The 17,719-nt window shown below is 41.7% G+C and overlaps 1 protein-coding gene across 1 annotated transcript in view; it reads right to left on the bottom strand.

Moving 5' to 3' along the window:
* LOC114656637 (protein boule-like) overlaps positions 1–17,719 on the bottom strand; it is a 212,456-nt gene that overhangs the window by 47,482 nt on the left and 147,255 nt on the right. The window contains exon 8 of the mRNA XM_051931058.1: positions 16,177–16,239. Coding sequence (XP_051787018.1) covers positions 16,177–16,239 — 63 coding nt within the window. The remainder of the gene's footprint in view (positions 1–16,176; positions 16,240–17,719) is intronic.

Genomic DNA, 17,719 nt, shown 5'->3' with positions numbered 1-17,719 from the left:
TCTGGAGAGATCTTAAAATGCCTGTGCACCGATGCTTCCCATCCAACCTGAAGGAGCTTGAGAGGTGCTGCAAAGAGGAATGGGCGAAACTGGCCAAGGATAGGTGTGCCAAGCTTGTGGCATCATATTCAAAAAGACTTGAGGCTATAATTGCTGCCAAAGGTGCATTGACAAAGTATTGAGCAAAGGCTGTGAATACTTATGTACATGTGATTTCTCAGTTTTTTTATTTTTAATAAATTTGCAAAAACCCCAAGTAAACTTTTTTCACATTGTCATTATGGGGTGTTGTGTGTAGAATTCTGAGGAAAAAAATGAATTTAATCCATTTTGGAATAAGGCTGTAACATAACAAAATGTGGAAAAAGTGATGCGCTGTGAATACTTTCCGAATGCACTGTATGTCTTCTTTAGAGTCTTTCCACATGCTCACTGCTCCCTTATACTGGTGAAGATCAAGGGAAATGTGAACTCACTATCAAATAAGATCGACGAACTGGCTGCGCTGGTGAAAAATGTCAGAACCTACAGAGAATGCAGTTTGTTGTGCTTTTGCAAAACGTGGCTAACTACCACCATCCCAGATGCTAACGTGGAGCTACCCGGGTTTAGCACAGTTAGAGCGGACAGAGATGCAAGTACCTGCGGAAAGCACAAAGGAGGAGGACTTGCTCTCTATGTTAATACACGGTGGTGTAACTCTGGACATGTTAACGTCAAAGTCTCCACTTGCTGCAGGGACATCGAACTGTTGGCCGTAAGTTTGCGTACCTATTACTTGCCCAGAGAGTTTGGACAAGTCATTGTTGTTATTGTTTGCATCCCTCCTCGGGCGGATGTGGAGACAGCGAGTGACATCATCCATTCTGCTGTTGCTAAGTTACAAACGCAGCACCCTGAGGCGCTTGTGCTAATCGCTGGAGACATTAACCATGTGACGCTGGACAAAACATTACCTGCCTACTCCCAGTATGTGGACTGTAACACCCGGGGAAATAAGACTATTGATTTACTGTATGCAAACGTTAAAGACGCATACAGCGCCACCCTGCTGCCTGCGCTTGGGAAAGCAGATCATAACCTGGTTCTGCTTCAGCCTCACTACAAACCAAGAGTGAGGGTCCTATCTACAACCACACGCTCATTCAGGAAGTGGTCCCCTGAGGCAGAGGAGGCTCTGAGAGAATGCTTTGGAACTACAGACTGGGATATCCTGCAGGGATCACATAGTGAGAACATTGAGGAGGTTATTGACTGCACTACTGACTACATCAACTTCTGTATGGACATTGTAGTTCCAGTAAGCACTGTACGCTGCTATGCTAACAACAAGCCATGGATTACAAGTGACATCAAGGGCCTTTTGAACCAGAAGAAAAGGGCTTTTAAAGACGGTGATCAGCATGAGCTCAAGTGCGTGCAGAAGGAACTTAGAGTCCAGCTCAGGGCAGCGAAGGAGCAGTACAGGAGAAAGCTGGAGAAGAAGTTGCAGAATAACAGCATGAAGGAAGTGTGGGATGGGATGAAGATCATCACTGGCTGCAGCTCGAAGCGGGGTGCCACCATCGAGAGAGACGTGAAGAGAGCAAACCAAATGAACAACTTCTTTAACAGGTTTGACCACCCTAACCCACTCTCACTCTCACCTCGGAGTACTGCACCCTCCACACATCCTTCTGGTGATACCAGCATAGGAGAGACATCCCCACCCACAATTACAACAGCGCAGGTGAGCAGAGAGCTGAGGAGACTTCGTACCAGCAAAGCAGCGGGTCCAGATGGAGTATCGCCACGACTGCTGAAGGTCTGTGCATCGGAGCTGGGGGTTCCTCTACAGCGCATCTTCAACCTGAGCCTGGAACAGGGGAGAGTTCCGAGGCTTTGGAAAACATCTTGCATCATCCCAGTCCCAAAGGTATCACGTCCTAGTGAGCTGAATGACTTCCGGCCTGTTGCTCTGACGTCACACGTGATGAAGACCATGGAGAGGCTGCTGCTTCGCCACCTGAGGCCACAGGTTCAACACGCCCAAGACCCTCTGCAGTTTGCATATCAGGAGAAGGTGGGAGCAGAGGATGCCATCATCTATATGCTACACCGATCCCTCTCCCACTTGGACAGAGGCAGTGGTGCTGTAAGAATTATGTTTCTAGACTTCTCTAGCGCGTTCAACACAATCCAACCTCTGCTCCTTAGGGACAAGCTGACAGAGATGGGAGTAGATTCATACCTGGTGGCATGGATCGTGGACTATCTTAAAGACAGACCTCAGTATGTGCGTCTTGGGAACTGCACATCTGACATTGTGGTCAGCAACACAGTAATAATAATAATAATACATTTTATTTATATAGCGCCTTTCCCATTCTCAAGGCACTTACAGAATATAATAAAGAACGGCAGCATATACAGTATATAGCATTTTACAAACCAGATAAATAAATAAAGAAGATTAAGACAGTGAATTCTGAAAAAAAAAAGAAACAGACAACATAATTGATGGTCTAGCACACACACACTGGTTACATTAGCATCTTGACAGAGAAGTAAACTTAGAGAAGGGTAATTAAGTCAAATAGAGCTAAAAGCCTTCCTGAACAGATGAGTTTTGAGTTGTTTTTTTAAAAGAACTCATGGAGTCAGCTGACCTGATTAATTTTGGTAGGTCATTCCAGAGTCTGGGCGCTATACAGCTGAAGGCCCTCTCACCCATGGAGTGTAGATTAGTGAGGGGCACAACAAGGTTGCCAGAATCAGAGGACCTTAGTGGGCGGGCAGGCACATAGTGATGGAGAAGGTCACTGATGTAGTTTGGCGCGAGGTTATTTAAGGCTTTGTAAGTTATTAGTAGGATTTTATATTCGATTCTGTAAGACACAGGGAGCCAGTGGAGACGGAGCAGGATGGGTGTGATGTGCTCGCTGCTGCTGGTTCGAGTAAGGACTCTTGCAGCTGAGTTTTGAATAAGCTGGAGCTGTGATATAAGATTAGAAGGGGCACCTGCCAGTAGGGAATTACAATAATCGATGCGGGATGTGATAAAAGCATGGACAAGTTTCTCAGCGTTAGAAAAGGAGAGGAAGGAGCGAACACGGGATATGTTATGGAGGTGAAAGTAAGAAAGTTTCTTAATGTGATTTATGTGGGCGGAATAAGAGAGGGAGGAATCAAAAATGACACCAAGATTTTTTACAGTAGAGGCAGGTCTGATGAGATCACCGCCAAGATGGACTGGAAAGGAGCTCATTTTATTAAGTTGCATTTTAGTCCCAATTTGCAGGAGTTCAGTTTTATTGCAATTTAATTTTAAAGAGTTCTGCTCCATCCAGGTTTTAATTTCACTAAGGCAGGTTGTGAGCTGAGACAGCTCTGATGAAGTTCCACTTTTAACATTGAAATAGAGTTGAGTATCATCTGCATAAAAATGATAACCCAGTTCATAGCTACGGATAATATGGCCAAGGGGAAGCATGTAAATACAGAAAAGCAGAGGACCAAGGACAGAGCCTTCAGGGACTCCTTGTGTGACTGGCGCTGAGCTGGATCTGCTCTTGCCAAGACTAACAAACTCTTGCCTATCAGTCAGATAGGACTTGAACCACTGGAGGGCAGTGCCAGAGATGCCCAGCATGTTCTCCATTCTGGACAGTAGGATGTCATGTCTTGACAGTGTCAAATGCTGCACTGAGGTCTAACAGAATTAATATGCTGGTTTGTCCAGAGTCTGCTGCCATAAGCAAATCATTGGTTACCCGTAGCAGAGCAGTATCACAGCTGTGCCGCGCCCTGAAACCAGACTAAAAGTGTTCCATCAAATTATTAGAGGTTAGGTAATTGGTGAGTTGGGAAGCTACAACACGCTCAAGAACTTTTGACAGGAAAGGTAAGTGGGAAATAGGCCGGAAATTGTTAAGATTGTCAGCATCAAGACCAGACTTTTTTAACATTGGGGTTACAGAAGCAATTTAAAAAGTGAGCGGCACAGAGCCAGTGTCAAGGGATGAGTTTATTATTATTGTAACAGTCGGGATTATGGCATGAAGGCAGGATTTAAGTAGTGTGGTGGGGATGGGGTCCAGTACACAAGTAGTCAGCCTCATCTTACAAAGCAGGTTATTAACAGACGCAGATGTGACTGGTGAGAACTTAGAGAAGGAGCTGGATGGAGTGGGAAAACAGGGAGAGATATAAACAGATGATGTATTTATGTTAGTTGAATTATTTAGATCTTTAATTTTGTTACGGAAAAAGTGGAGGAATTCCTCACAGACTTCAGTAGAAGAGGTAGTTGGGCCAGATGCGGGTTCGAGTAGTTTATTAACTACAGAGAACAGAACCCTTGGGTTATCGTGGCCACTTTCTATTATTCTGCCGTAATGGGTGTTCTTGGCAGAAGTTAGTGCTTCTCTGTAAGCTCTTTGGTGGTCAGAGAAAGCCTGGATGTGCACGGTGAGGCCAGTCTTACGTGACATTCTCTCAAGGCGTCGGCCAGCTGCTTTCATAGATCGCAATTCTGAGTTATACCAAGGAGTTGAACGTTTAAAGGAAACCTCCTTATGTTTTAAAGGAGCTGTTTTATCTAATGCTGAATGAAGGGCTGTGTTATAGTGGTCAACAAGACTATCTAGTGTTGGTGGAATAGGTGAAGACAGTAAAAGATCAGAAATGGATCCAGAAAGGATAGAGGGACAGATATTTTTAAGGTTTCTTTAAGAAATTTGTCATTTACAGGTAAGAGGAGGGAAAGGCAGTGAAACAGTGAAAAATACTGCTTTATGGTCAGAGAGTCCCAAATCAGTGCTGTAAATGTTGGCAACAGATAGTCCAGAAGTGCAGATCAGATCCAATATATGACCGCCAGAGTGGGTTGGAAAATCAACATGTTGTGTCAAGTCAAAGCAGTCCAGTAAGGATAGGAATTTATTCCTCAGTTTAGATGTGGGGATGTCAATATGGATGTTGAAATCACCAAGAAGGATAATTCTCTGAGAGTTAAGAGCTTAGGTGGGTCAAAAGTTCAATCAGATCAGATAAGAAGGATGCATTGTATTTTGGGGGACGATAAACAACAATGAGTGAGACAGGACCTGATTTCGTTATTAGTTTAAGAGCCAGGCACTCAAAAGACAATGGACAGTCAATCGGGATTCGTTTAATTTTTAAGTCATCTCTGACAATTACTGCAAGCCCGCCACCTTGTCTTGAGCTGCGAGGCTCTGTGTGGAAAGTGAAACCAACTGGAGTTGCCTCTGTGAGAGACACAAATTCGTTTGGTTTTTGCCAAGTCTCCGTTAAACACAGAATATCAAGTTTGGTGTCAGTGATGAGTTCTGACAGCACCAATGCTTTGCCATTAAGAAACCTCGAGTTAAATAGTGCAATGTTAGTTAATGAGGCTTCTTTTTGCACAGAGCCGCGATCAGGGTTTAATTCCACATAATGTAAATTTGGCACACTGACACTTCTATTTCCAGGGTCATGAGAAAGACGGCGTATTCCTGAGCAAATGCTGCCGGTGGTCTTTTCATTCGCAGCCCGGCGGTGGCGGCGACCTGACCCGCGATGTATATATTTCGGGCGTTGCAAAATACCGGCGTCTTTTAGTAGCGCCACAGGGGACTGTACTTTCTCCGGTCCTGTTCAGCCTATATACATCGGACTTCCAATACAACTCAGAGTCCTGCCACGTGCAAAAGTTCGCTGACGACACTGCTATCATGGGCTGCATCAGGAGTGGGCAGGAGGAGGAGTATAGGGACCTAATCAAGGACTTTGTTAAATGTTGCGACTCAAACCACCTACAACTGAACACCAGCAAAACCAAGGAGCTGGTGGTGGATTTTAGGAAGCCCAGACCCTTCATGGACCCCATGATCATCAGAGGTGACTGTGTGCAGATGGTGCAGACCTATAAATACCTGGGAGTGCAGCTGGAAGATAAATTAGACTGGACTGCCAATACTGATGCTCTGTGTAAGAAAGGACAGAGACGGTTATACTTCCTTAGAAGGCTGGCGTCCTTCAACATTTGCAATAAGATGCTGCAGATGTTCTATCAGACGGTCGTGGCGAGCGCCCTCTTCTACGCGGTGGTGTGCTGGGGAGGCAGCATTAAGAAGAAGGACGCCTCACGCCTGGACAAACTGGTGAGGAAGGCAGGCTCTACTGTTGGCATGGAGCTGGACAACTTGAAATCTGTGGTAGAGCGACGGGCACTTAGCAGGCTCCTATCAATTATGGAGAATCCACTGCATCCACTAAACAGTGTCATCTCCAGACAGAAGAGCAGCTTCAGCAACAGACTGCTGTCACTGTCCTGCTCCACTGACAGACTGAAAAGATCGTTCCTCCCCCCAAACTATGCGACTCTTCAATTCCACCCGGGGGGGTAAACATTAAAATTATACAAAGTTATTGTCTGTTTTTACCTGCATTGCTATCAATCTTTAATTTAATATTGTTTTTTTGTATCAGTATGCTGCTGCTGGAGTATGTGAATTTCCCCTTGGGATTAATAAAGTATGTATCTATCTATGTATCTATCTATCTATCTAAGTCTTTATAATGAAGGCATGCAGAAAATACACTTTTTCTTGAAACAGAAGGTATACATTATTGTTTGAAGATGTGTCGTATTAAAAATTACATTACCTGGCTCTTTGTGCTTTAGGTTCATGCCTCCATGCAGGTTAGCTTTTGGGACAGAATTAAAATGAAATGATAATAAAATAGGTGGCATGAACAATTAAGTCCAGGGAAAGATATATATTTTTTAACAGCAAGCAAATATAAAATCCATTTTAATATTAAAAAACCTGCTTCATTTTTTTATTGGCTAAATGTAAATACTTTATAAATAAAATCACCATAGCTTAATGTCTTCATATAAAGGCTGCAGGCACAAAGACAGAGATATATACTGAGTGATCTCTGTAACTGAATAAGCGTATGGTGATGAATTAGAAACCGTTAGGTCAGTTGCAAAGCTGGATGGAGTATTCATAGATATTTAATGTTTGGGGAGCTAGATGATATTAACAATAATTATGTTTTAATAAAGGAGAAGGAATGAAGTGCCAATAAGTTGTGGTGTCATTTGGGTCTGTGGTACTCATTACATAGCATGTCTCTCTATATATAAAAGAAAATCCTGCAATGGAAAGCAAATGCAAGGCTACGATACGTGATAATCTCGAAAGACATTTTAAAGACCCGCGAGATCAAGGAGACTTGCCACAGTGCGTCTCGTGGGGACCGTAAACATGAGACTTGGTGCCAAGAGATTGTCCCAGGGCCGTAGCAAAAAGGACAGCGGCTGTACAGGCTTTAAAAAAATCCAAGGGCAGTGCGACAGCAGCTACCCCAACCGAACGCGAGCAGCGTTCTACATCCTGCAAGAAAGAATTCAACCACGCCCGGGGCCAGAAATAAAAGACAGGTATTGCTTTTACAACGTCACGTGAGACCAGGCAGTGAGCCATCATTTAAAACAAGTCAACAGACCTCTAAGCTAGCAGTTGTTGGAATGCTTTTGGCAGGCAAGCATCATGTGCTCTGAGCTCTTAAAACAAAGACATGCGACAGGCAGGAGAGGCAGCTAGCAAGCAGCAAAATGACAGCAAATAATCCAAAAGCATATCCTTAGCGTACGTTCAGCCGCAACACGTAACCACGTGCGGGGCAGGAAATAAAGAAACAAGTATTGTTTTTACAAAAGTTTTTAAAGTAAAAGAGTGAAAATAATGCATATGTAACAATTCACAAGAAAATAACAATCTCTTTAAATTGTAGATTGCCTGCCTAAGATAAAGTCATCCCTGATGAATGGGGACGTGGGAATGAGGGGTCCTTTCATCGGATTAGCGCTATTTCAGATGTGGAATGGCAAAATGGGGGAGGCAGCTTGTTGAATGAGGTCTCCAGGACTTAAAACAAATCCAAGTCATATTATGTGATATCATCTAATGTGAAATTCTACTCCATACTTCAAGAATTTTTATTTTTATACTGTATTGAGGATTTATTCTGTTCTATGTATTGTACTGTATTGTATTGACCCCCTTCTTTTTGACACCCACTGCACGCCCAACCTACCTGGAAGGGGGTCTCTCTTTGAACTGTGTGGTACCTGGATGGGGGTGGTACCCAGCCGGGACGCCCAAGAAGATCGGAGGAGGGCTTGTGCCTCCTCCAGACCTCGAGGGGGCGACCACCCTGGGGGCCGCGGGGTACAGAGTTGGGAAGCTCGACCCTTTAGGGGCCCGTGGTCACCGCCAGGGGGACCCCAATACCTGGAGGACCCTGGACTTCAGCACTTCCGCCACACCAGGAAGTGCTGGGGGGAAGAGGAATAGGGACACCCGGAGTGCTTCTGGGGAGACAGCCGGCACTTCCGCCACACTGGGGCGTGTCAGTGGGAGATTGCCGGGAACACACCTGAAGCACATCCGGGTGCTTATTTAACACTAGAATTACCAGAGCCTACGAAAAAACTCGTATATCCGGCCCACCTTAAATCGCTTCTTAAATCCGTTCACACCTCTCCGCCAGCATCCTTTGTCCTCTAAATGTGCTGATAAAAGACAAGCTGCCAGCAGCCGGCTATTCCATCCCCCCACCGACTTAGAACGTGAGCGAACTTTTCCCAGCTCACGACTTGATTGTTTACCTGGGAGTGAAGTGCAGTTTTACAGTGGAAATGATAGATCGTTATTTGGAAGACACGCATGAAATGCGTGTTCCGTTTCTAAAGTAATCTGTGTAAACACATTGTTAAAACAGAAACTTTTTCATATTTTAGTAATAAATGTTACAAAATGTAGTAGGCATAAACTATAGAATATATAAAGCCCGAGTTCCAAAGATCAAATAAACACTTTCACAAAAGCTTCAAGAATGATTCAACAGCTTATGTGGCGTAGCGCGTTAAGATTTGCCTCAGTGCAGTGCAGCTTTTCCTTGCCTCACAGACCTGCGTTCGATTCCCCGCTGGGGATGAAGTGTTGCTTTTTTTTTCTTTTCTTTTAAACCTCAAACGGACATAAAATTTATACATTGGTATGCACTGTCAGTTACTGAGATCGTTATATTTTCATGTGGGATGCTCCTTTTCAAATATTTTTTTAACAATTGAGACTGCAATTAACAGGAACAACTGTCCTTATAACTTATTTTTAAGATCCATAACACACAGACAGACAGAGCACTGCGTAATAGAGAGACAGACAGGCAGAGAAGTCACTAGATATATAAATAAACAGGGAAGCCACGTGTACTGAAAGAAAAAAAGAACAACATGTGCGTTGTCCCTGCTGCACTGAATAAGCGCTCTAACATCACCCCTCCCCCGATCTTAGTAAGATCGGGGGAGGGGTGATGTTAGAGCGCCTGCGCTTATTCAGTGCAGCAGGGACAACGCACATGTTGTTCTTTTTTTCTTTCAGTACACGTGGCTTCCCTGTTTATTTATATATCTAGTGACTTCTCTGCCTGTCTGTCTCTCTATTACGCAGTGCTCTGTCTGTCTGTGTGTTATGGATCTTAAAAATAAGTTATAAGGACAGTTGTTCCTGTTAATTGCAGTCTCAATTGTTAAAAAAATATTTGAAAAGGAGCATCCCACATGAAAATATAACGATCTCAGTAACTGACAGTGCATACCAATGTATAAATTTTATGTCCGTTTGAGGTTTAAAAGAAAAGAAAAAAAAAGCAACACTTCATCCCCAGCGGGGAATCAAACTCAGGTCTGTGAGGCAAGGAAAAGCTGCTCTGCGCTAAGAGGCAAATCTTAACGCGCTACGCCACATAAGCTGTTGAATCATTCTTGAAGCTTTTGTGAAAGTGTTTATTTGATCTTTGGAACTCGGGCTTTATATATTCTATAGTTTATGCCTACTACATTTTGTAACATTTATTACTAAAATATGAAAAAGTTTCTGTTTTAACAATGTGTTTACACAGATTACTTTAGAAACGGAACACGCATTTCATGCGTGTCTTCCAAATAACGATCTATCATTTCCACTGTAAAACTGCACTTCACTCCCAGGTAAACAATCAAGTCGTGAGCTGGGAAAAGTTCGCTCACGTTCTAAGTCGGTGGGGGGATGGAATAGCCGGCTGCTGGCAGCTTGTCTTTTATCAGCACATTTAGAGGACAAAGGATGCTGGCGGAGAGGTGTGAACGGATTTAAGAAACGATTTAAGGTGGGCCGGATATACGAGTTTTTTCGTAAGCTCTGGTAATTCTAGTGTTAAAGGGGCCGCCTCCCTTCAGAGATGGACTTGAGTTGGGTGGAAGAGTGGACAAGGTTTCTGAAGGAGAGAAGGAGGTGGTCTGGAAGAAAAGAGAGAGAAGGCATTGTGTTGGCCTGGACTGAGGGGTATTGGGGTTGTGAGTAGTGATGGATTGTATTATGGAGCACCAAAATAAATGTGTGTGGGGTGATTTAAACGTGTCTGCCTGTCTGTGTCCAGGTCATATTCCACAACTGCCTTTCCCTAGGTTTCTTCCATTTTTTCCCTACAAGGGTTTTTTTTTTTGGGAGTTTTTTCTGGTCTTCTTAGAGGGTCAAGACTGGGGGGCTGTCAAGAGGCAGGGCCTGTTAAAGCCCATTGCTGCACTTCTTGTGTGATTTTGGGCTATACAAAAAATAAATTGTATTGTATATCCAGTAAACCAAACACAGGGGTTGGCGAGCGAAGCGAGCAGGGGGCGGAGCCCCCTAGTATTTACTTAAACTGTTGGAGATGCTGTGGACATTTTCTTCAGGTCATTATTTTTATTTCCAGCAACAATATTTTAATGCACAAAAGCCAAAAGCACACAATCCATAGGAAATGCAATTAATGAATGAACATGTGTAGTGAAGAGTGAAATATTCTGTGGCCACGTGTTATTTTTCCGATTTATGCCATGCACTGCATTCATGCAGTGTTTAGTACACCCAGCCAACTCTCTCCAAGGTCAAGAAGTCCTTTCATTACTCTTAAGCTTATCTCATGTAGAAAAAGTTAATTTAATGAGGTAGTACTTTTTATTCCTTTAAACTAATGTGATCAATGTGAAAATATGTCTGTTTCCTTTGGAAAAATGTGAAAATTCCCATCTTGCAGAGGAAGAGAAATACAGTACCCTACATAAATTCTACAAATTATTAACATTTATAATGCAAAATGTAATTGTAAAATATAATTACCTGTGTCCATTGCAATCTCTAACAGACTTACATTGACATATATCGTTCATTTAAAAAGACATACAAGGTCAGTATTTAGGCTATAGTCCAGATTATTTTATATTAGAAAGCAACTAAAATGTAGCTTGACTTGCAAACTCTTCAACTGAAAGACTGATAAAACACGCTGTAAACTGTATATATAATAGCAGAAATGCAAAGTCGGAGTCGTGGAGTCAGAGTCGGAAGCAATTCTTGGGTTACTGAAGTCAGTAAACATTTGCCAACATCGACTCCAGCTAAATGTAGATTGTAATATAGTGTGTTAAAATTTACAATTTCAAATACAGTATACTTTTCACCCAAAAAAACAATGACAAAACAAAAACTACTTCCATTTTTAGAACACTGAAAGCACCAAATCTAGACGCTCTACACTGTCAATGCTCTTGGCCTGGAAGTATACTGCAGGAACCCTGATGCTTAAGGTGTGGCCTTAATAAAGGCTGGAGCAATCACTTTGTTATGTACAAACAGATGTGTATGTATTTTATTATTGTTTATCTTTTTGAGTAATTGTGTTTTATCATTACATATTTTCTGTTATGTATATTATTGTATACTGTCTTATTCAATGTGACATTGTTCTATTTGTTCTGTTCTGTGTATTGTATTGTACTGACCCCCTTCTTTCTGACACCCACTGCACGCCCAACCTACCTGGAAAGGATCTCTTTTTGAACTGCCTTTCCCAAGGTTTCTTCCATTTTTTCCCTACAACAGTTTTGTTGGGAGTTTTTCTTTGTCTTCTTAGAGAGTCAAGGCGTCTTGTGTGATTTTGGGCTATACAAATACAAAGTGTATTGTATTGTATTGTATTGTATGCTCTTTGTGGGTGGTTCCACTAGAGGCAGGGCCACTCTGGCATCACAGTTGCTGGGTCCTCCTTCTGGCTTTATATTCAAAGATGCAAGATGCAAGACCCATCAATAATGTAATGTTCCAGACTTACACTGACAACACTTTTATAGCAGGAGCGAGACTCGGTTCTAACACTTACACAAGAGGTATCTGTAACAGCTGCCTGCGAAACATTCGGGACTAACGGTTTTCACAGCCCGAGTAATGCTCAAGTCTTACACTTAGTAGGTTAAACACAAGGTACAAGGATCAATATTTTATCACACAACAAACCAATAAATGTGGGGAAATATTATTGAAAATTATACAAAAGTGACATAAAATGCATCATGAAAAGGCTGAGATGACAAGCATAAAGGCTGTAATCTCAGAAGAAATATTTTGCGGCTCACTATTTAAGATGCACGCTGAAATACTAGCTGTAGAAGAGAATTTTCAAAAAACACAGAACTCAAGCAGCCTGTCAGCAGCTCAAGTGCAAGTCTAACTGTCAGAAGCACCAATTTCCAGAGAAGAAAAGGGACTTTATTGGCAGATCATTAAGGGTTGTTTGTCTAAACCTGCTGAAGTGGCGCAATCTTACCTGTGCAAAAGGCTGTCCACCTCAGATTCATACTTGGATGACAAAGAAAGAAATAGATTACAGTCGACCCCTGAAATTCATGGGGGTTATGCTCCATGAATTGTGAAAAACTGCAAATTTTGGATGTGGTCAAAAAATGCACTAAATATGCCACCAAGCATTTTAATTGCATTTCAAACTCAGCTTAATACATTACCCTAAAGAAAGAATGTAAAGGTAAATCTGTATACTGTACAGTATAGTACTGCGATGTCTCCCACAGTACTAGAATGTAAAATACAGATGTTACCGCTATATGTACTGTATTTCAAGCGCATTTTCTTTGGTATGCGCTGTCGTTTTCTTTGGTATAAGTAGGGTAAATACACTAATAATTTAATTTAATAAAAATACAGTAAAATGTATGGGTACTCACCAATAATGAATGATATTGAATGAAGATGATGATGATGAATTAGCTGTGCAGTATGAAGGTTTAATCTTTTCATTATTTGGTTAATACTATATCCTTTATTATCTTTATTATTTATCGATTCACTGTGTCAGTTTGTAGTGTTTCTGTGTGTGACTGTGTGCATGCCGGATCAAGGCAGGGTGTGTTTCCTGGGGTCCTCACGACCATCTTTAGATGGTAAGAATCTTAGCATCCCATAATCACAACAAGTCAAATCATTACAGAGGGATCTGAACAGAATACAGGCCTCAGCAGATTTATGGCAGATGAAACTTAATGTAACTAAATATAAGGTATTACACGTAGGAAGTAGAAAAGTTAAGAGTTTAACTCTTTTAGGGCTAATTTTTTTTTTGTTTCTTATCTCTCAGGGCTGAATATTTTTCCAAAAACTAACATTTTTTAAAAAGGAACACAAAGCAATTGTTTAACATATCAAATCAACAAAAAATATTTACTTTTGACAAATGTTACTGTCTTGCATGTTGTATGAGCCTGCATACTCTATGATTTCACATACATATCACATACATTTTACACAGCAAAGTCCTGCAAAGTCTGATCTCGCTCAAAGCAGCCAATTTCAGTCATTGCCACATTGCACTGCTTACAATATGTGTTGCTTTGGTGCCTATTTTTCAATTGTCTGTTGCTGCACTTTCTCACATATATTGTTAGTGTGTACTGTAGAGAGACAAGTCACCCATTTGCCATCGTGCCATGCCACTGCCACCAAGTTTTCTGCCTGCATGAAAACCGTATTGTCACCTCTTTTCATCTTCTGAAACTTTATGAACTTTATGCATGGCGTTATAGCCTGGCTCACCCCATGGGATTTGCTTCTGTTTATTACAGAAGTTAATAAAACTTTGCAGCATCACGTACCTATCACCACGCTGCATAACCTGTCCAAAGCCACCAGGGGACAAAGCACGTTTGGACCAATGCTCTCTGAAGTTATATCACCAGTTCTGTCCCATCTCTATTTGTAATGCCACAGCGCGCTTCATCTCGTCTTTTGTTGTGGGTTTCCACTTTGAAAAACAAGAATGCGATGCAAGCGCAGCCCGCGATTCAAAAAATTTCTCTGCCTACCTGTTTGTCTCGTCTGACAGTAGCTGAAAAGCAGCATCAGGAGAGAGCAGCTTTAGTAGTTCAACAGCTGGTGATCTGTCGTGTCCAACAGCAAGCCATGCTGTCTTGTGAAGTCCGGTAGCCAGATCGGCTCTCAACGGATCAATGTCTGTGTATTTATCCCACGCGAACCTTGCCGTATGTGCATTGGCTGCGCGAAGGTGCTCAACTGGCAGCGGATCAGCTGGCGCGGCATCGGCTGGTGTCTGATCAGCTGATGCCGGCTTCTCACTCTCTTGTTCAATCTCCTGATCACTGTCAATAAAATCCGATTCTGAAAAATCAGAGTCCGACTCCGCGATAATGCGCAAAACATCGTCTGCCGAGTGTTTTCTTTTCTGCACTCGCTTCGCTCCCTTGTCACATGTCGATGCCATCTTGCCATTGTTTACATTTCGCAACTCACGCACACGCAAGGATTAGTTGCCGAGTCAACGAGTCTAGCATTCCTCCAAGCACAGAGAGAATGCCTGTGACGTGACAGTGAGATTTGTCGCCATTAACAGCTGATTGTCGCCCTCTATCCCTGGATGTCGACTTTTGTCGACATTCGCCCTCAACCCTTTCTGTCAACAAAAGTCGACATCCGCCCTAAAAGAGTTAATATACAATGAGAGGACTGAGATTTCGAAGTACCCTTTATGAGAAGGACCTATGGGTCATACTGAACTTGTCACTATCAACCTCTAGACTGGAAAGTGTACAGAAGCCATTAAGAATGTCAGGTTATAAAGCACAATATACAGAGTACAAGTAAAAGGAGATTATGCTTAAGCTTTATAACACACTGGTGAGACCTCACCTGGAGCACTCTGTAAAGTTTTGGTCTGTAAGCTACAAAAAAGACATAGCCATATTAGAAAAGGTCCAGAAAGGAGTGATTAGGCTGATTCCACGACAGCAGGGTATGAGGAAAGATTAAAGGAACTGAATCATTTCAGTTAAAACAAACTTGAGGTTGAGGGGTGACATAATTGAAGTTTTAAAAATTATGAAAGAATTAGTACAGAAAATCCAGGTTGTTATAGCTCAACAATAAAACAAGCACACAGCTGGACATTTGTTAAGAGTAACTTTTACACAAATATTATACAAATTTTCTTCATACAGATAATCACAGACCTGTACAACTGTAAATTAGCAAGCACTGAAGTAGAAAGTTGGACTTTAGAGACCATCAAAATTCAACTTGATGTTATTTTGGGGAAATAAGTTGAATAGGATTGGCAAACTTTGCCTACTAAATGGCTTGGTCTCATCAAAATTTTTTAATTTTGTAATTTACTTACACTGAATATTATCACTGCATCGTCACATGCACTTGGATATATAATGCCTAATTTCAGTGGGTTAGTATTAAACTTACTATTGTATCATATGAGCATTTTTGTACCTATTCATTTGATTAGGTGCTATAAATACAGCTATGCACTTAAAGGTTACATAAAGCAATTTATAAACCATGTGTCTAAGTTCATGTGTTGAGTTTTAAAATCTTGCAAACCATCCAATATAGATATACAAAATATTTCAATCCCCTCTGGCAACAAAAAAATATTCATAGACTATTCTCTTTACACTTACTGCATCTTTACATTTACAGTAACCCGATATCTAAATAAATGAAAAAACTTTCTAGAAAGAACTGCAAATACGACATACATCCAGATGCTCACAAATCTAACCAATCATAATGAAATCACAATCCTACTGTGAGGAAGTTAAGAAAAAAAGACTGCAGGAATAAAGCAAGGATAGTTTAGCTAAAGTTAAACTGATAGATTCAATGCAACCATTCACTCATTCATTTTCAAACCAGCTTAGAATGAAATCACAGTTAAATAAACATTAATGAAATATTGCATTTGTACAGGAATATAAATATTAAACAGATTTAACATTACCTGTTGCATTATGGAAATAGGGAATTGTTGGTATGTTGTCTGGATTCCAAGATCAGACCAGGGCTGCAATAAACAAACAAACAAAAAAAATCTTAATGGCACATGGAAAACTAGAAACATGAGCACTTTTTTGCACAATTTGCTTCAGTCTGAATAAAATCCGTCATCTTTCTTCAAGTCTTTTTTCATTTCAGTATCACTTCGGCCCAATTCCTTTTGACAGCAGTAGTGGCTGCAAAGTAGAAATAAGGCCTGAATAGGACAAGAATCCATTACAGAGTCTAACTAATGCCACTACTATACTCACTATGTAATGAAACCAGAATCCATAGAGGAAACACGCATGCACATTGGGAAAAATAAATCTTCTCCTTCTACATATGAAATGTTTACTTTTAATCTCTCCTCCATTCTTTTTATACACATTCTTTCTTTTTTTGTTCTTTTATGTAAAGATTCAAGTAATGTGTGGTGATAAGTAGTGCTTTATCTTATTTGTGTATTGTTGTACTGATCCAGCAAAGTGATCAATGGATTGCTATTTATGTGCATATTTAAAGGAGTGTTCTTGCTTGATTTAAATTAACAACTCAGACCTGTTAATCACACTGAAGACAAATATTTTTGCATGACTGACTAGATTATGTTTCACAAGCACCTGTTTGTGTTTTCTCCTAAAATGTTTTCATTAATGGCTCTGTGGTAAAATGGTGCAGGTGTGCATTTCACTCCGTGGTTGACTGGGTAACTGGCTGGCCGTGCCGTCTCCACGTGCAGAGGTGGACGGATCAGTCAGGAACCTCAAGTGATGTTGTGGAGAGAGCTGCTCCTCACACCTGTACCCAATTTTTATAGCAGAGCATAAAGGGTGAAGAAAGAAACACGAAGGAAAAAGAGAAAACAAAAGGTTGAAGGAAGGAGAAAGAAGGCAGGAGGCAGTAACAGCTAGTGCTAGAGCAAGTGAGCTAGAGAGAGCGAAAGCAAGAGAGAGAGAGAGAGAAGGCAGGTAGCTGGGAACAGAGCTCCTTAAAAGAAGCATGCAGCCGATGCTCAGAGGCTGGGAGAACGCTATTCCAGCTGAGAGACCAGGAAGCTGGAGTAACCTGCAGGTGGGACTACCCGCGTTATGTCCGGAAAGGCAGCAGGAGTCAGGGAGGCTCAGAAGGGGAACCCTGTTTGCACCACGGATGGCCACCGGGTTCTGAGCCTTCCTAAGTTGAGGTCTGGATTGGGAGTCCTGCTGGGAGCTATGGGACAGCAGGGATCCAGACCAGCAGGAGTTGGATGGCTGTGTCTGTTGGATGGGCGTCTCCTTAGGCCTCGCAGCAGAGTCAAGCAGAATAGATGTGGTTTACAAAGGGTTGCACTGGGGACCGGGTTTTAAAATGACAGGTTACTGTATTGTATTCTACCCTTGTTTAAATGGATTATTTGACTTGGTTTTAACCTTCACAGTTCACTGTTTTAACGGATTATTTATTTATCACGGATTGATTGCACTACACTGTTTTGGATTCCTGTTTCTTTTGATGGATTATTTTAA

This window comes from Erpetoichthys calabaricus, chromosome 8, assembly GCF_900747795.2.
Source record: "Erpetoichthys calabaricus chromosome 8, fErpCal1.3, whole genome shotgun sequence".
Classification (NCBI taxonomy): domain Eukaryota; kingdom Metazoa; phylum Chordata; class Cladistia; order Polypteriformes; family Polypteridae; genus Erpetoichthys; species Erpetoichthys calabaricus.
Note: the sequence above shows the minus strand (reverse complement) of the source record. Positions and strands in the feature narration are given on the sequence as shown.